General features: G+C 36.9%; 1 protein-coding gene across 2 annotated transcripts in view; it reads left to right on the top strand.

Moving 5' to 3' along the window:
• Positions 1 to 4,186: 4,186 nt before the first annotated feature.
• Positions 4,187 to 20,354, top strand: part of STRA6 (signaling receptor and transporter of retinol STRA6) — a 36,749-nt gene continuing 20,581 nt past the window's right edge. The window contains exons 1-7 of one of the 2 annotated variants that reach the window (XM_072402140.1): positions 4,187 to 4,327; positions 12,221 to 12,335; positions 12,416 to 12,482; positions 14,200 to 14,285; positions 14,426 to 14,556; positions 15,455 to 15,648; positions 20,017 to 20,136. In XM_072402140.1, coding sequence (XP_072258241.1) covers positions 12,238 to 12,335; positions 12,416 to 12,482; positions 14,200 to 14,285; positions 14,426 to 14,556; positions 15,455 to 15,648; positions 20,017 to 20,136 — 696 coding nt within the window. In that variant the 5' untranslated portion in view covers positions 4,187 to 4,327; positions 12,221 to 12,237. Of the gene's footprint in view, positions 4,328 to 4,448; positions 4,512 to 12,220; positions 12,336 to 12,415; positions 12,483 to 14,199; positions 14,286 to 14,425; positions 14,557 to 15,454; positions 15,649 to 20,016; positions 20,137 to 20,354 lie in introns of those variants that run through there. The other variant, XM_072402139.1, reaches the window with a different exon arrangement.

A 20,354-nucleotide genomic window follows, 5' to 3' on the forward strand; every position in this document is an offset into this window, starting at 1 on the left:
TTTTTCAATGTTACAAAACACAAACACTTGTTCTTCAGATGAAGGCTATGTTTAGACTGGCAATGGGAAGAGAGGTTTCTGTGCAGCTCCTACTGGCTGCCACCTTGCAGGCTACTTGGCTACCCACACCGCTGCACTGCTTCCTAAAGAAGTAGTGTTAGAACATTTTACAGTGGGTGGCAGCACGCAGAACTGAACCACTTTCTGCTGCTCCCATTCATTTTGATACAATCCTCATCGCCAGTCTGAACATAGCCTTAAAGAAGACCTATCACTAAATGTTTTACATTATATAAAGGGGTGGCTAACCTTTTTTATAATGATAATTGTTTTTTTTTTTTTTTAATTTTTATACTTTATTTTTACATTTTAAAGGGAGGACCCCTCGCCTTCTATTTTTACTGCCACAGGGGTGAGGACTTAAGGGGAATCCTGCAGCCTCCTCGGATACATACATCACATATACTAGGAAGATGTGGGCTGCTCAAAAAATAAAAATGTGCTCTCACTGTGTATATGCGAGATCAGTACTTTCCTTTTTACTTTTCAGAAACTTAAAACAAAAATTGCAAAGGATTGCAAAGGGATCAATGGGTTTCCACCAATAAACATATGTCTTTTTTTGATGAAAGTTCCACTTTAGGGTACATTTTGCAGTCTGTTTTTTTTTCCTTTATATGTTTTACCTTTATTTGGTATGCATATATAAAGTATAAAGTTAGGTGTTATAACTAACTGTCTGCAGCTGTAAAGTAAGTTTATTTTAAAGTGTACAGCAGAAGTCCAGAAGTCATTCCAGCTTAGCTTACCTTGCACATTTGGAAGAGACTGGAAAGCTGCTGAATTATACCAGAAATGAGAGCAGAGGGACCTGAGATAAGTCCTTTGTGCTGTGAACTTTGAAGAGGAATTGCTCCACGGTGCCTGCAGAATTTGTATACCTGTCCATCTAGTCCCGAGATTTAAATCCCTGTTTTGCAAGGCAAAAAAAAGCTGATTTTTATCTGCTGCAGTTAGGAAACACTTACAGGTCTTGTCTCCCAGCCTAGCCTGTGAATGGAGAGTGAAAGGAGAAGCAACAGATTGACAAGTTCATCTCTATGTCACTAAGCCATGCTAACTGCACTGCAATAAGCCTGGTTGGTTATTTGCACTTCTCCTTCCTTCCCCATCTAAGTTCTGTTGTATAGAGATTGCAGGAGACTGATACCACGCCAAAAACAGACACCTATACTGCTTGCAATAAAAAATACTTTTAATAAGGTATTAATTAATACAGAACTGCATTAGCTGACGTTTAGTTTTAGGCTTCAAAATATATCCTACAACCATTTCACATTAAAAATAAATATATACTGCTTTTTTCCGAGCATAGCCACTTCAAATGATTTAGAACAAAGCAAAAGACTACATGATTATATGGAAAAAATGATGCTGGATTTATGAGGTACAGGTACTGAAATACATGCTTTCACATCAGCCTGACAATGCTATAGCTTGCACCAGACAAACACCATCCTTTCTACGTGGCTCTGATTTATCAATGGTGGTAAGTGCTATTTAAAGTGATACTTTTATAGATATTAGAAAGTCTTTAATGATAACTATATCAGAATTAAGGCTGCTGTGAGGGTTGGTAATGCAAGGTATTAATTACACAAAGAAGAGTATTCCTCATTGTCTCATAATATTTGACTACAATTATTTATCTAAGCAAAGCAACATGACATGTACAACAGATTCCACTTAATGAAACAACATGTACTAGTTGTGGTCTCCTGATTCATCTTCATACAGTAAAGTGGGAGGACGAAAGGATTGTAGGGGCCTAGACTGCAAACTAATCCAAGAGGAGTAGGTGGAAAGTGTGGAAATTTGGTCAATTTAGTTACTCATTGCTTTTTCATTGTGGGAAAATTGGGAGCTGTCTGTTTCTTTCATGATTCCTTACTTCCAAAGATCCTTTTTGGAGATGTAGCCACAAATATGTCTATGCACAAATAGCAGGTTTGGTGAAGGTTGTTACCAAGAGTGTACCTACTGTAAAAAAAACTTTGATGGGGCCCTCATCTCTTTGTCCCTTCCTTTCTCTCATGTTAACCCCTTTGCTCAGGGGCCACAGCCACCAAGAATAATTTAACAGTACAGCCACCATGCCTCCACTTCCAATCTTCCATAAAAAGTAGTACAGAAGTAAACCTAAACTACAGCAATTCCACCACTGTTGGGTCCCCCTCTTTGTGCAACAGTCCACTTTACTTTAGTTTTGTTCCCCAAGATTTCTGTTTGATATATGACCCCATATAACACAAAATCCCCTAAGAGTGCCAAATGGCTGCTCTTCCTATAGTTATGTCAGTGGTTGTTACATAGATACAAAAAAGCCTTTACTTTCTTAGTAGACAGGTGGTCTATAAAGACAGGAATTCACCAAACCACTATTATTTCATGATATGTGAATTGATTCACTATTTGACTACACATGGTAAAATAGCTGGGCACAATGATTTATGATACTAAATCTGAACTTGCACCTTGAATTTCCCTTAAAATAGTTGAATCTTTGTATGCTGTACATCAAACACAAGAGGTATTTACACCAATATGCTTATCTTTATAGTTTGAAATAACACAATATATATTATCTTGATGCAGTATTGCGCTGAATGGTCACAAACCACATAGCAGGGTATTTATTTAGCAGAATAGGGACACTATTAGATACAAGTCAGGCTGCTTCTTATTTAATAAAGTCAGTTTTTCTATATTTGTGACCCTTGTGCCTCCTATCTCTGGCAGTCAGCTGAGGGAGCTTTATACAGGTTTTTAACAAATGTAACAATGAAAATGGATTTCCATTCCAAATAAATGTAAACTAATAAATGGTCAGATCTTTCTGTTATAATGCTACTTCTAGAGCAGCAGACAGAGGAATTTATGAGTCAAGCTGAACTTTTATAGTAAATTGGTCTCCTAATCCTCCATAGGATGGTGTCACATGCAGACTCCCGTCGGAGGCACAAACACACATGGTTGAACAGCTATTATATAGGAGACTGACCATGAGTTTATATATGCCTTTTGCAGCTTTCCTTTAAGATTTAGGTAAGAGGATCAGAGGCCCTTCCAAAATTTTAAGGCCAGCTTTTTGCAGTTCTCTCTTGACTTGAAAAGGAATTGCTTTTATTTATTGAATATTCCAACCTGTAATGGTGTATAGCCACATCAGTACATCATAGTTTAAATTCCTGAGATTGATACAGTGCTGGATCTCATATCACCGACGCCAGCTGCAATGCTCAGCATACTGACAGCTGTCTGCAGGGTTTATAGCAGAAATACAGAGCTGTTGGACAAAGTACAGAATAAAAAGAGAAAAGATGAAAAACTTCTTATGTAACTTGCGGTGATGCTAAAAATACAAAATAAAGACTGTGACTATAACCAAAGAAACAGATTCATTGAATACACATGTGGCTTTATTTAATAAAACTGATAACCTAAGAGCAACAATTAGAAATCAACTTCTGTTACCTCTATTCCAAAAGAACCCAAGAATAATAATGAATTTACAGTGGGGCACTTCTGTGATTATTTTATTGATAGTCCTGGACCCATGCCACTAACATCCTCATCTTAATTCTGCTTGCGTTCTACATTAACAGGGAGGTTTTATTATCCCGTTCCCTAATTTTGTCATTGTAATGAATGGCAAAAACAAGGGGTGGGGTTGTCTCTTCCCTCTTCTACAATCAGACTGCAGGCCAAATAGAGGTTAAGGCAGCATGGGAGCAGCACCTGCAATTGAATACAATCATAGGGTGTTAGAGGTCTTCTTTAACAAATGAAACATGATCTGTGATTAATTGCAACCGCTGCTCTGCTTTTTTCGTTGTTGTTACGAAAGCTCAACAATTTTCTTCTAATTGAAGCATACCTGAGTTACATACACCTAATAACCGACATGGACTACAAAGACCAGATTCAGGTGTACTGAGAATTGCTTATTAAGAGGCAGATGAGACTAGAGGTATGTCAGGAAGTTAGTAATGCTGCTGATGTAGTGTTATTAGTCCTAGCAGCACCCACACCCCCCTTTTCTTGGATAACATCCACTACCTCCTTGCTGTGCGGGGTGTAAAGTTCTACCCCCTCCCACTGAACTTTGCCTGCTCTGTCTGGGCACTCTCCCCCACCTCCTCATCTCAGATAAAGCACCCCCCTCCATAACTTCCAGTCTAGAGGAGTGAATAGAGCCTGCACATATTTTCTGTATTCAGATCACAGGTGTTACTGCTGCTCTGCATTGTCCAGAAGAGCTACAAAGGTTTGTCAATGCATGTGGGACAGGTGGATTCCTATTGTAGTCACACAGGCTGAGATCCAGATACAGTGTTCATCCTGCGTAGTAGTATACAGTATGACAAGGGTGATGGCTGTAGTATAAGGAGGAATGGATCATTGGCATGGCACAGGTTCAGTGCTCATGAACTTCATGTATTTGGAATCAGGTGACACAACCTAGCAGCTGACAACTTGTGTTATTTTGTGTCATTTTGAAATATTGGATAGTAGAGTGTTTTATTATATTTCAGAACTAAAAGTAAGCAATTTGTTGTATGAAACGTATTTTTTCATTGTCTACTACCTGTAGCATATATATCAATTGGAGATGTAGTATCACATAAAATGCCTGATGAGAAATAATGGTAAAAATTGTCTGTGATGGAAATCTGTTATGGAAGCAAACTCAGTGCACTGGAAGTCGTAGCAGTTCATTAATTAGCTAAAGTACATGTTTGTGCTGAGTCTGGCAAAACTTGGATTAATAGTTATATTCAGTTCACCCTGGGCATTATATATTAAATAATGATTTCCAAACTCTGCTAATGTCAATTGTTTATAAATAACAGTGATTTGTATTTCCACTGCTGACTGTTCAGCAATGCCAGACACACTGATTTCTGCTTTATTGTAATTTTGTTCTGTATGCAACAGATTTCTTTAATATGTTTCAGATGCATAACCAATCTTGGGGAGGATTTCCCCAAGCATTGCAACTATACTCACTGTAATTTTTAGGGTTTTGAGTGAAATTAATTGTATGATTTAATAAATTGGCCATATTTTGTTATTGAATTTTGGTATTATTCCCTGTTGTCTATTGGTTCACGTTTTAGAAGGTTAGTATAATCTAAGAACAGGGGATTTCTGTATCACAATTGCAGTTTCAAATGTTACAGTGTTATCCTATATGTACAATTGATAAGGACAATAGGCAGATGAGCAGAAAGTCATTTGTCTAGGCTGATGGGGCTGACTACAATATTCAGACAGCATAAATGGTTCACTTAAGGGTTAACCTCTCCTTCCCTGTTCTTCATAGAAAAGGGAAGATTTGGCACCCACTATAGAAAGTATCTTCTTATATTAACCAGTACTTGTAGTGGTCAGGTAGAGAAACCCTACAAAACCTTATATTCATCTGGTTCTGATCCCATTCAATAGGTATCAGACTAAGATCAGAACCAGGTCATTTGGGGTCACCCTAATACACCCATAGTGTACATGCTGTGATAAAAGATACAAAGTACATCATGACATTATTCTGCTGCTATACTTTTACTGGTCTATGTTATTATACTACTATCCAGCCGTGTTATATATTAACTGCCCCTAATTGTCTTATGTATTACCATGTTATGATGCATTATCTCTAGCGCTGATAATAACTATCTACAGATCAGAACAGCAACAGCGGAAAACACATAGTACAAGTGTGTTACACAACATTCTATTACACTGATCATACAATAGGGATTTAGATATTTCCCAAAGATCATACCCTAAACAGATCCCCTCTTCATCATACAAGTTCACTAAATGATCAGTAAATGTCATTTGTTGTGTCATTTTCTATTGACAATACAATACAATGGCAGCATACCATATAGTGCTGTATCAACAAAGTATAAGCAGCAATTTTCCTAATATTAGACTAATGCCATGATACTTTGTAGCAATTGTTACATTTGCAACAAGTTGGGTAATTGTAACTGTAAATGTTTACTTGACAATCTCCTTTTATGTTTGGCCAGCCTACACTGCACACAATAATAAAGCTAAGTTATCATTATACATTTCTAATTTATGTATATATATATATATATATATATATATATATATATATATAAAAGAGCACATTATGAACAATCAAATTCAAATGTTTATTTAAAGGGATATAATATGATTTCCATAGCACAAACAATGAAATTAAATTTAGGAACAATACCCATAATTGTGTACCCTGGGCAGGCCAGGAAGCAGCAACTGAAATAATTTCTCTTTATATATTGCAATTTACAAAGTTACTGTGGTGTGGAGGGTTGTAGGTTGGAATGTGTGGATTTCCACCTCATTTGTATTTATCCTTTAAGCAGTTCTGCTGATTAAATCATCAGGAGACAAAGTACACTTGTTGTCCATTGTTATATGCTGGATCTATATCATGGGATAGGATGATGATTGAATGTGATTAGTTATATTTAGGATATGGTGGGGAAAGCCTCCTACAGACATCAGGTAGATGTTAGATTAGTGTTGCTCGAATCGTTTGTGATCGTTTCCATTGACAGATGAATGAACAAGCTCTGTACACCCTGCAATATTTTTTGTTCTATAGGGCGGACAAGTGAGCGGCATACAGTGGTTGTTCCTAATGATTGTTCATCAATCAGCCCTGCACGATGCTGAGGGACCACTGTACACATGTTAGATTTTCACCTGAGATGAGCAGGACCTTTTTCTCAAGTGACAGTCATCATGAGTGTGTAGCTTAAGTATCCATGTCAAATTAGTATTGTTTTATGTGTCCCCAGTTTCACCTTCTCCCACTCCCAAGACCACAATGAGGAAATCTTTCAGTGAGGACATTGTACTAATAACCACAGAAGAGGGGATTTCTAAGTGGGGATTTTTATCTTATTTTGAAGAATTTTGTTTTTTACTTTCTTCTTTTGTTTTTGAGATAGAAAGTGAAGGGAAATCTTTTGATACAGTAAAGTTTTAACCATTCCAGTACTGTATTCAGCACTAAATGAAGATTTAAATGGCATTGAATAATTCAGCATGTTGAGATCCCCATAGGCAGTGAAACATGATGTTGGTTTATCTGTATGTAATCATCAGAGATTTTTAGGAATAGGTATTGGAATGGAACAAAGCTCAAGTTCAAGATGCAAATATCTTCATTCATAATACATACACAGTGAGATCCATGCACTCAGAAACTGCATATAAAATGACGTACCAAAGTGTAATGTGAAGTGAAGTGTAATGAAAGACATCTGTGTGTTCTTCAAAAGTCCAATCATGTGCTGGGAAATAAAAACTAAAACATGCTGATTCTTTACATGATTGAAAGACCGAGGCCAGTAAAGTTTTACTATCTTTTATACATTAATATATTCAGTAGTCAGTGCAACTTTTGAATCTGTAATTGTGGAAATTCTCGATAACATCCTTCCTCTTATCAGCTTAGTCAATTTTAGCCCATTTGCATTTAAGATACCTATTTGCCTCATAGTGCGGCCTCTCCTCCCAGTCTGATATATAGCGGTATGTCATATGCTGATACCAGGTCAAATTAATTTCTTACACTAAAAGTTTACCAATTAATATTTACTTGCATTCATTTGAGTCTTTTTTACCTATCTGGAGTTGAGCTTTTTTTTTCAAAATTTGGACTTTTAACTTCTGTAGCACATTTGTAAAAATAATCACAATGTGGAGTGTGCAATGAATTCTGTTTACATGGCCCACGGTGTACATGGTCTCTGCTGACTCTTATGTGCTTAGAAATTGTGTACATGTGTTGGAGTTTGCCATTGGGAATAATGGGCATCCCTGGAAACATGTATGGGCAGGGATTGGCCAATTGTAGGCCCTGGGCAGAACGGGTAGCATACAGACTGCATACATCACATTTATGTGTTATGCTAATGAGTGCTGCAAAAACACCTTACTGAATACAATAATTTCCTGGTGTTTTCTTATCGAGTTTAAACTAATGACAAAGCAGAGAAGTGCCTATTATACTCCCTGATATTAAGAAGTGTTATTGTAAATAGCATGCAAAACTTTAAGAATGTCTGTAAAAATATTATTTTTCAGATGGGTCAATGAGATCAAGCAAAATTACAGTAACAAGGCTAAAATAAGGATCCCGGGTTTGATTCAATATATTCATTCAACAGAAAGATTACCAGATATGAAATCAGCATCATAAGTGTCATGTTTTAATGGAAAGAGTGAATCTCATCTCTTTAAACTGTACAGTATGGAGACTTATGGAAATTCTGAAGGTGCCCATAGACATATTTTTAAAGTCTATAGACAATAATGGTTTTTACTAATTTTCAACCTCTAAAATGTTTTGGACACAGAAATAATAAGTACAGCTGCTCAAAACCAACGGATATCTGGCCCAAATTAAAATGGTCAGGAGGACATTTGTCTGAGCATCTATTGCCAACTATCTATATGAATTGCTGGTGGACAAACTTTTTTGGGAAGGGTTTCCTTTTGGAACCATATCTGTAATTGTCATATCTGAAAGCACACATAATAGTGTAAAAAGCTAGCCAATGTTTTCTGGAATGTTAATGAAAGCATGGTCTGCAACAAACATTTTTCCAATAAAAAAAAAGTTATTTTGTCTATGGGTAGCTTAAATCAGCCTCATATATAGGATGGAAGTGAGGTGTGTAGGTATGCCAAGGGAGAAGAGATAATTATGATATTACCATCAAGGCTAGACCTACATAGGAGATTGTTCATATCTCAGTCATTCTCATAAAATTGTCAAGGTATAGCAATTGATTAGTTCACAGATGGATCAGGTAGCTCCCTATAAGCTATGCAAGTAGCATGTACTAGTGTCAGTCAATCAGTCAAGAGGAAAGTATTGCTTAAAGCTTGCAAGATTGTAATGTAAATGGAAAGAGGGAATTTGAATAAAGCTCTAACGTGATATTCAGGTAGAAGGAGAATGATAGCTTGCCCTTGTATGAGATGGTTGGAAAATTTCCAGATTGCAGGATTGAAAGATGTGATAAAAGAAGGAAAAATGGTGTAAATAAGTTCAAGCAGAACTCTTGTGAAATGACAAAGCTACCCTTATTAATGCTAATTTTCCTCTAGGGAAACATAAAAGGTAGGTTTTACCTAACAAACTTCCTCCTTACAAGTAATCAATAGACCAAACAAAGGACCAACAGTGAATGGGAGGCCAAAGGACTTCAAGGGGAAAAGAAGAGCAGTGCCTTTGGTGGGAGAGAAGGATAAGGTGTGTAAAACTGTTCTTTGTTACCCTAGACAACAAGCATTTGAACCCTTGCAGCATGGAGGGGAAGGAACCCCCTGTAGGGGTAGTTTTTGTCATTTCCCCAGAGTCCAGTTTTACTTATTACTATATGCTTCTTGTCTGGTCACACAATAGGGATCCACAGCTACATCCATCTAATATTAGCAATGAATCCCTAACAATATAAGCAACACAACTTACTAAACGTCTCCTATGTAGTGCTAGCTGAATAATTTCTATTTCACTTAAGATCTGTGGGTCAGGTTAGTCTAGCACTTCCTACAGACATGTCTGAAAACAGTCAGATCAGACTGTCATGACTGTACTTTTAAGTAATTCCAGTTTCAAAAATTCTGTCTTCATTTTATGCTTTTTTTTAAACTACCTGCTTACATTTCTCCTTACTTTTTTATTTCTAAATGTAATTTACCGCTAAATTGGCATTAATTCTTGAAATCTAGTGAAATGAAATGTGACTTAAAAGTTGCATCAACTACAACTAGTTTTGTTTTTATTTTGTATACTTTCAGATCTTGTGGCTCAGCCCTTTTGTATTTATATATTATGATTATTCATGTTTTTTTCTTGTATCATGCATTGAACATTTTTTGTTTTGTATTTGCTTACCTATAATTAAGAAATCTGCAGTGAAATTAGCACATTTGTAGCAAACATTGAAATTGTTCTTGGTTACATCTGTTTCTTTAAGCAATTCAGACTCCTCATGTCCCCATTCTCCGCCTCTAATGGCCTCTCACCCCAACATTCAGTGTTGGAAAGAATTATGACTCATTTTATTAAAAGCTTTGCACTATTTTCACCCCATGAGTAAGAGAGATCTGAATGGATAATAAGGGGTGTGCTCTGTGTGTGGTGATAAATGGGGGTAATATAAAGGTTTCCCATAAATTCACATATGAGCAACCATTTAGTGCCCCATCAGCTGCCAACAAATCACAGGCAATGAAGACTTGTGTGGAGAAACCTCAAAAGAGAGTTTGGTGAGGCGCCTTGAAATGTTCTACATAGGGTTAGTTATGTACCTCAACCTGAATAACAGGTTATGATATACTTGATTAATCCCAGAATCCAACTAACTGTAATAAATACTGCGACACCCCATTATTAGCAATCATTTCTATCACTGTTAATAGGTACACCCTATTTAATTACTTTTGGGTGAGAACATCATTTTTTTAAGACTACAGGACCCTTGATCACTACTTGTAGGTGCATACAGATGTCAAATTTCTGTAACTGGAATTGATCTTTAGTAATTGTTTCCAACAACAGTAGAATGCTGTTCAGTTCTATGGAGGGCTTTCCATGTCACTACACTACCTGTTGACAGTGGAGATGTAGAAATATCAGAGGGCAGGAGGCAGAAAAATTCATACACAAAACTGCAAGGCATGTGCCAACAGAGTTAAGTGAAACTACAGGGCCGGCATAGAAAATATTGCAGGGCAATCCGGATATACAGGATGGGCAGCAGCAGCAACCTATGCCAAGTGGGCTACGCATACTTTAAAAATCCCTGTCATTACCACTAGACTTGTGATAGAGCCTCATGCCTTGTACTTAGGATTTCTTTCCGCGGCTACTCTTTAGCTGCCATCTATTTCAAGCCAGAGCCGCTTTTCTGTCTTATTCATTCTACCTCTGGTAGGGCCAGTCCAAATGGTGGAAGGTAAATGCTAACCAGACATTAGTTTTTGGGAGTTGACTAGACAAATTAAAAAAAATGCATTTTTTTAAGGAATTTGTAAGAAGGCGTATATATATTTTAGACAGTTTTTCCTTTTTATTTGTTTAAAATCCCATTTTACATAAAATGTTGATGGAAAAACCTCAATGCAAATAGGGCTTGCATTGACAGGCTTTGGGCTTGTGTTGATGCCATTGGCTTGACATCACTTTGAGATGCTTCTGAGATCATTCAGAACTTGCTGACAGATGCATTTGACATGCATTTGCATTTGATACAAACAAAAGCCTGTCAACATAGACCCAAAATGTGGCTTTATATGTGTATTATTTACTGCTTCAGTATAAAACTAGACACAAGTTGGATCCTTTGTTTTCAGTGCCAATCAGGAAAAGCGATCTAATGTATAGCTGCAAACAAAGTACTTATTGGTCACATGGATGTAATTCCTTCTTTAGGAAAGTGATTACACTAGGTATAAACTCATGTACAATGGAGTTAAATAAGGCCAGTAACTTGGGAACAGTAGAGAATGAAGCTGGATCTCAGGCTAAGTCAGGCCAACTTGGTATTCAGGACATGACTTTGTCTTTAAGCAATAAAGAACAATGTTAATAATGGTGGTATAACAAATAAATCCAAAGAGAAACAAACTTTTGTATACTCACTGTAAAACAAAATCATTGTTAAGACCTTGATTCTCTTAATCCCCACTCAGATGGCTGCAGGGGCATTATAAATTAGTACTCTAGTACTAATGAGAGGGCTAGCAGCATTGTCATAGTTAAAATGGGATTTTATGTTACTAAATATGAGATGATTCAGATTAAAGATACACAGATAGAGATGAGGTCATATAATACAGAATATAAAATTGATCCTTGATTTTTTTTCTCTAGATCTGCCCTATATTCAGAGTTCAGATACCCTTGTCATATTATTCATCTCCTACTGTGCATTCCTGCACCTTGGTTTGCGGTGGGTCGCCTAGCTTCCCTGTTCTTGCTGTGCTGCACTTGCTGATATATTTCTCCCTTGGCACTTTCTGACCCTAAGGGAATGTCTATAATCCTTTACACAAAAGGATGCTGTCCAGTGGTCAGCTGAGTGTGGCTATATAAGAAAGGGTCTTTCTTTTTGCTATACAGGAGCAGCAGGCAGAATTATGTCAACACAAGAGGCAAGTCCAGATCCTGAACTGGATGACTTGTATGATAATTGGTACATCGATGAGCCACAAGGACCAGTGGTACAACCTGATGAGTAAGTTAATACACATATTAATAACTTCTGGACTATATGCATTGTATTATGATATTACTTACAGTTTGTTTAAATTCCAGGATTATTGTACCATGTTTACCAACCCTGTCAGATGAACTCTACCATCTCATTATGGCCCCTGTTTCCGTGAGTTTTCTGATATATTCACTGTGTCCTTACCCTTAATCACCATTTTTGTAACTAACCAGTCATTGTTATATAACTAATACCTTATATGTAACTTGAAGTATTGACTGGAAATAACCTACTTTTTAAACTTACAAACTTAACACAACAATATCTGATGCTAACATTTACTTCCTTACAATATACCCAAGTTCCTCAAACTGCTCCTGCAAAATAGAGAAGCGTCCTGCTTGAATATAATCTATTAGTAAAATACATGTGAGGTTTAGGACCCACCTAATTATTATAAATAAAAAAAATAATGAGAATGTGCACATCACTACTAACCCCACTGAAGCCTTTGATTTAATGTCTTGTTCTTTAAAATGAAAGACCTGTGGTTAAATTGAAGTTAAATCCTAAATAATTTTCGATATATTACCTTAATATGTTTGGCATTATGTCCTACTGTATACAATGATCTTAAGCAAATATCTTTGTGAATCAGTTGCAAAGCTCTTACCTGGGTATCTTGGCAATAACTGCACTTTTTGGTACAGGCTGACAACTCTAACCAATTACTTATCAAATTGTGGAAACATTGAATGCCTGCTATGTGCACTCACTAGGCTAGCCATTGGGATAGCTATTTATTAATCCTGATCGATGACCAATGGCTAACGTATAAAATGAGGTGCTAATTGAGAGGCAATAGCTTAGTGTTGTAAGCTTGTATCAGAAAATGCTATTACTGGCAATCTCAATCTCTAGGTAAGAATGCTTGTCACAGATTCACAAAAATGTTTGCTTAAGAATTGTATAGAGTGAGCTGTTCATGTAGCAAAGAGAATCATGCCCTTTTATTAAATATTTCACTTAGCTTAGTAAATTAGAGTTTATGTATGTGACTGACAAACAACTCATGTGATTGGGTAGTCTTTGCAAAGTAAGTTCTCAACACATTCACTAAGCTAGGTGGGGTATCATTTGAAAGGAGATAATTCACCTTGGTGTGTGAATAACCTAAATGTCTTTAGTATATCACTGCCACAGTTTTAAACATACTATAAAACAATTGGGGTTTACATTTGAATAAAGTAAATGCTTTAATTTACAATTACCAGATAATTAATCAAAATCTTCATTGAACTTAAATAAAGGAAGCTTCAAATAGGTAATTAGAATCAGAAACTTGAGACATGTTCCAATGCAGGCCTTACAAGGCAACTAACATTTTAGAAGATGTCAGTCTGAATATGTTTCCCAGAACAGGTCAAATATAGGCACAGATGAAACCTACTAAGCAGAATAAAAATGCCCAAGGAGGGTCTAATATTTGAAAACTTAAAATTTCAAATAGGATGCTAGCACATAGGCTATTGCTATAATGCTGTAATATTTGTTCACCATGCAAGTCAACCTGAATGCAAAAGCTACTACTTTAGCAACTGAAAGGCAAAACAAACAACTCAAATGCATGGAAAGCTCAAAAGCACTTAAGAAAAGTGCATTTGGCTTGATTCTAAAGGCCATCTTTACAAGCACATGTATAAATAGATGCAAATCAGAAATCATCCAAACAGGGCCTAAAATCTTCAAAACTTGCAATTTCCACTTTTAAAAAAGAGGAGACAGATGGCAAGTATACATCTCTATACTGTTTAATTAAAAAAATTTAAAAAACATATCGACCTGCTGTTAACTTCTGTACACAATTTGCATATACCTTTTTTTCTAGCTTTGCGCATTGCTGCTTTTATCTTTTCTGATACGACGGCGAAAACTCTGCATTTCCTGCTGTTGGGGGGTCCCCGGTGTTCTCAGGTATTATATTAACCCCAATTTCTGTCCCTGTTGTTACCCTTCTATTTGCCCATTATTATCTGCACTACCTCACACAACTTGTGTTGCTCCCTAAGCCATCCTCTTCTCATTTGTCAACTTCTCCTTTGTCCAAACTGCAGCCCCTTGAACCTTCTGGAGGCCTCTGGGAGCAGCTGGGTGCCTTGTGCTGTCTTTGGCTTGCTAGTGTCCTCAATTGTCCGCTTATTTCTGGACCCTACAGCAATGAACTTCATCCCAAATAACTATGGAGGTAAATTTTCTTTAATACTATACCTGGCCACTGGAAAATAGAAGACAGCATGCACCCTTTCATTTAGGTATCACATGTCAAGTTTTTACCTGTATAGAAAAGCACAAATTAATTCTGTTGTTTAAAAAACAACGAGAACAAACAGCAGAATCAATGTTTCTATTGCAGGGCTCACAAATGCATTGAGTGTCCCCTCTGAGGCAGTAACTGAAAGGGAGATTTATCACTATTTGAACATTGATCAGAGCACAAGCCCTACTGGACATTATATAGCTGAATGTTCCCCATTTAAACCTCTGTTCGCAGCACATGTTGGAGGCAAGTCTTCCAGTACCAACTTCCCTTGAAGCTCTTGGATGCCAAGTGGTCCATGCAAGAGAAGCTGATGACAAAAAATGAAAAATTTGTGTCATATCTACCCAACCAGACAACGTAGTACTGTGGCGCACTTAGATTCGCAAAAATCTACCATGAAAAGGCCAGTTGGTTTGCCACCAAAACCAAAGAATTCCAGTTCTCCCCCTTTGCTAAGGTCTCCTGAAGTAGTTAACATGCACATGTTATTCCATAATAAAGACAAACAAATAAGGTGCCATTTTCCAGATAGGTAGGTCACTGGCTCCTATGCCTATAAATCTAGTTTTTTACAGAAAAGTTTTAGTTTTTTTCTTGACTGGGCGCTGAATGTCTGTAACACTGTACCTGTACCTTTAGTAAAGCAAGAAGCCCAATGAGTAAGCTCTTCATATTTATTTTCAATATACCACATTAAAACTAGTTTTTTGAAACATTTTTTTCTTTTTGCTGTAATTGCTAGCCGCATAATAACTGAACACTAAAGTAATGGCTATAGGACCAATAATTGATGGTACATAAATATCTTTTTACCATATTGCAGGACTATTAGGATATTGCTGGAAAATCCTTGCCTTGTTCTATTATCCTGCACTGTACTACCCTCTTCTTGCAAGTAACAGACTGGATGGTCCCAGGGCTCAAAAGACTATAGGGTACAGCGTGGGCACCATCCTCTCCTGGATGCACTGCGGAGCATTAATATGGCAGAAGGCAGAATGCCCACAATCACAGCAGGTAAGACAAACAGATGGCTTTCTTTATTTTGGGCAGAGTTTTCTTTTTGTTGGGGTATCTATGTATAAATGTTTTTGGCATTTATTGTGACACTTTATTGTGAAAGAGACTTGCTTGTTACATCGGCTACTATTATCTAATCATTTTCCTCTAATATCTCTGAAAAAGAAGGGATTATTGTTTCTCAGTTTTATTTAGATGAAACAGCCTGATAACAAGCCTAATAAGAAAAATGCTAAATTAATGAATGGGAGAAAAGACTTAAAATGCAAATATATGACTAAATAACATGATAAAGCTGAACATCATTTAATTCTATTTTATATTAATTGGAAAGCATTAAAGGCCAATTTGGAGTTATAAGTTATGTCAATGCAGGTGCACATTCTGTCTCATTTGCATGCAGTTGAATTAAGCCATGTAATTGAGAATTAAAGTGGCACCAACCAACCTACACACTATGTCATGTTAACAAAACACAAATCCTTTTTTTCCAATGTAATGAATCACAGTGCACTACTGTACACTTTATTGTGCTACAATGTTGGTGCATTGTCTTAATGCATTAAGTGTCATTAAAATGAATGGCACCACAATGCAGCTAAGCATGGTATGTGATTTGCAAGTGTTCTCCAGCTGAAGTCATACAGTGGAATGAAGGGCTGGAAATACAGAATTGTACTATGTTGTCAGTCTAAGACCCTGTTCATATGGGTATTATTTAAACTTTATATTCCAAGCTTTTTAAATGCCTTATAGGGTTTGCACAATACAGGTTTAAGTTAAGGCAAAGAGTGCCTTGAAGCAAACCTGATTCCAAAAACAAAAATGTTAACTTTCCAGTGGCTAAATGTTCAATATTCCCAAATACTGAGGCACTTTGACCACCTTTTATGATTAGTGTATGGCGCTATTTGGTACTAAGGCTGTATACTTCATGTATATAGTGTGTGAGTGCCCTTCGCAGATCAGAGTACCATTATCTTTTGATATTCTTCAAAGTGTAACTGACCTTGTATGCAGGGCACTGATTTTTTTATTTTCAAAAAACTACTTTTTTGTAATGCTTTGTAAATGTTTTCTGTAAATGGGAAATTATTACTGGTGTTGCCAAACAAGTGTCTTTGTGAATTATTTCTAATGCTAACAGCTAGCAAATGGATAGGGAGGGCAGGTTAATTTGGCCTTGCTGTCTGACAGGGGTACCTGCACCACCATTTGGATGAACAGAATTACATATTTTAAGACAGTTCACTCTTCTAATGTATAAATAGTTTTATCTAGAATATGCTGAAGCCTAGCATGTTTATTTCCCTAGTACTTGAACTTGATAGACTTATGTCTTTTTTCAACCTAACTATATAATTATGCACTGAATGTATTCAGCCATTTAGAGGGAGGATTTCTTGCAGTTTCTTATTAAAGTACTATACTAAGAGAAGTATAAAAACAAGGATTGTGTAGTAACTGCTATTATTTTAACACAATGACACAATTAATATACATTAGATGCTAATTAAATGTTGGGAAACCATCCAACTACCTGTCCTATGGGTACATAAACATACTCCTTCATGTCTTACATGCCTGAATATCTTTGTTCACCGTTGACATTCTCCTACTACCTTCTGGGTACAGAGGTCTGTGTCATTTAAATCTATCCCAGCATATTAACCTTTAAATGTTTTTTCAAGGGTACCTATGTATGCCTAACGCATTCTGATCATAGTACAGGTAGTCCCCGGGTTACATACAATAGGGACTGTAGGTTTGTTCTTAAGTTGAATCTGTATGAAAGTTGGAACAGGTACATTTTTAATAAATGCAATTAGGACAAATGTTTGTCTTAACATAATATTAGGCAGTGTGGTGTCAGTTACTGTATAAAATCCTCACAGTGAGCTAATCACAAACAAAAAAAACAAATTTTAAACAAAACAAACAAAACTTTATGGAGCCTAGACATTCATTAACTCCTGGAGCAAGCTGTGCTTTGATTCAAAAAGAAACAACTTCAGAGTTTGTCTTGGTGATTAATAGGTTACAAGAGCTTGCAGAAGAGCTCAGTGTCAGCTGTGTTTGGCAAATGATTTCTTCTGCAAGTCATGCAAACTGGCCCCTCCAAGCCTCCGTGCTGCACACGAGGGAGCAGGGAAGCCCCGTTCGTATCTAGGAGTCATCCGTATGTGGGATGTCCTTAACTCGGGGACTACCAGTATGTGGATTACTGACCATTCGTTTAATTCTGGCTGTGGAAAGGGACCCTTTTAAAGAGAATCTGTTACCAACTTTAAAAATCGCCAGCTAGTAATAGAGAAAAATCATAATCTTACTTGTGTTTTACCTTTCTATAAATTATTTTTTTTGAATTGTAATTCTCATCTGACGAATAAACACACAACACGGGCAGCATTGTTAGCTCAGGGGTTAGCACTTTGGCCTTTGCACAGGGTCACGGGTTCACATCTCAGCCAGGACACTGTCTGCAAAGAGTTTATATGTTCCTCCCATGTTTGTGTGATTTTCCCCTGGGCATTCTGGTTGCCTCCCACATCCCACAAATGTGCAGTTAGATTGATTGGCTTCCCTTCAAAATTTGCTTTAGTCTCTGTTAATGCTATATGACTATGATAGGGTCATTGGATTGTGAGCCCCTCTGAGGAACAGTTAGGGTTATGACAATGGACTTTGTAAAGTGCTGCATAATATGTTGGTGCTATATAAATACAAAATTATAAGAAGTAAAAACTCCCCGGCACAGCCGCCTCTCTTCTTGTGGATCATAATACTGTTCTCTTTTTTAAATTTCTAATTTTGGTTTGTATTGGCCCATCTATTCCGCTTCTGCCCTCACCTACCTTCATAATCTTTTATGTAGCTGCAATGAGAGTAACAAAGGGGAATTCTATAAAGTGTCAATTTTGTGACAACCCTGAGTCTGCTTACATCCCAACCAAGCACCAGTCTCAGTGCTTTTGGATGTCTTTCCGTGGACACATGTACAAGTAACTAACAAGCCCGAAATGGGATAAATAGATTTATCTTCTCTTTGGAAAATTGTTGCTGATAACATTGGTGTCATGACAGGGTCTTTAACTCTCATTTCCACCTGTCCACTCTGTCTGAAATCAGATACTGGTAAATCAGTACTTTATAATAGAGAACATTGGGATGATCTGTTTAAAATTTAAAAGTTGTTTTCTGCAGCCAGTTATATTCTTGCTACCATGCCCACAGTCGTTTACAAATGACACCTATAATTTGATGTTATTGGCAAGATAAATATTGTTCCCACTATTAAGTATACCTTACCAATCACTGGCTTGATGTTGGGTGGAGTTTGGAGTGTTAAATTTAACCTACTTTTAGTACTGAGTACTTTTCTGTTCTGTCATCATCACTGAAATGATGTATATAAGGGTGTATAGTGTACATGCACAGCCTGGTTTGTGACTGCTTTGTATAATCAGAGCCATCCAATGGCCTGAAATGATGGCAGCTATCAGGACTGGGACGGCAGTCATCCAGCTTAGTAAATTAGCTTCTCCTGTATGTGCTTTTATCTACCCTAGCAGTACAAATGGGAGACCCTGATTGCTACGATGAGAATGCAAAAAGTTCTTGAGTTACACGCTTTTTTTTAAGGGATGAACTAATCAGTGCACACAAAGCACATGAAAATCCAAACTTTGCTTTAAGCACAGACTGGCAGGAAAGTATTTATTTGATTTGCTATTGGACCTGTTTAATTCAAGGGAATTGATTAGTTAAAAAAAAGTTTCCCATTCATTTATGACTTGCATAGTGGCAGCACTCCCCATTTGAGCACAGTGTACCTTTATCCCTAAAGGTACTACTACTCTACTAGTAAGGGGGTTGGAGGAATATTGGTTTCCTGTACCATAAGCCCAAATGACCCCAAAATAGGATTCCCATCAAATACTTTGGAGTATAGGCTTCTTGTGGGCATGGGGGAGTGTTATGTAATTTGCATTATATTAAACTGGTAAGTGGTCATATGGAGCATTTTCTATGTCAATTAAAGCAAATATTAGACACACAAAAATATCCAACAGGTCCAATTAGTCAAATGACCAGGGTATCATTATTTAATCATTTCTATTCATATGCAGGTCCAGAAACTGTCCACACAGTCAGATTGTTGATCTACTCAATAATACTCTGCATAGAATACTTTATAATGGCTTATGATCAATTTTGTAACAATTAGGAAGTTGCCAATAATTCTCAGTAGGGTTAGAAAATGTCTGATTAGCTAACAGTATTTATTCTACATATATATGCAAAAATGCTTTCCTAACATCTGCCTTAAATTATACAGTAATATTGTCTTTGATTATCATCCAGTACTACAGGTATTACTCCTTATTGTCAACATTGCCGCAAATCTTCTGCCTGGTCGTGCTTAGCTTGATGTACCCTGTGCTACTGGTACAACAATGTCGCCGGTCTTCCAACTCCAAACAGGTAATTCTTCCAACTCTGCTAAGATCTACTGAATATGTAATGCAGGCTTATAGCACTTACAATGTGCCATGCTGAGCTTAAGAATGACTGACAACCTGAAAAGATGGCTGGCAAGATTTCTGAGCTCTGTATAAAAATAGATGGTTTAGTGTGTGCTGGCACCAACCAAGTAATGTCCCGCTGTGGGTATTAATGGAGGGATTGAACTGTGTGAGAGC

Source organism: Pyxicephalus adspersus, chromosome 2, assembly GCF_032062135.1.
Source record: "Pyxicephalus adspersus chromosome 2, UCB_Pads_2.0, whole genome shotgun sequence".
NCBI classification, from domain to species: domain Eukaryota; kingdom Metazoa; phylum Chordata; class Amphibia; order Anura; family Pyxicephalidae; genus Pyxicephalus; species Pyxicephalus adspersus.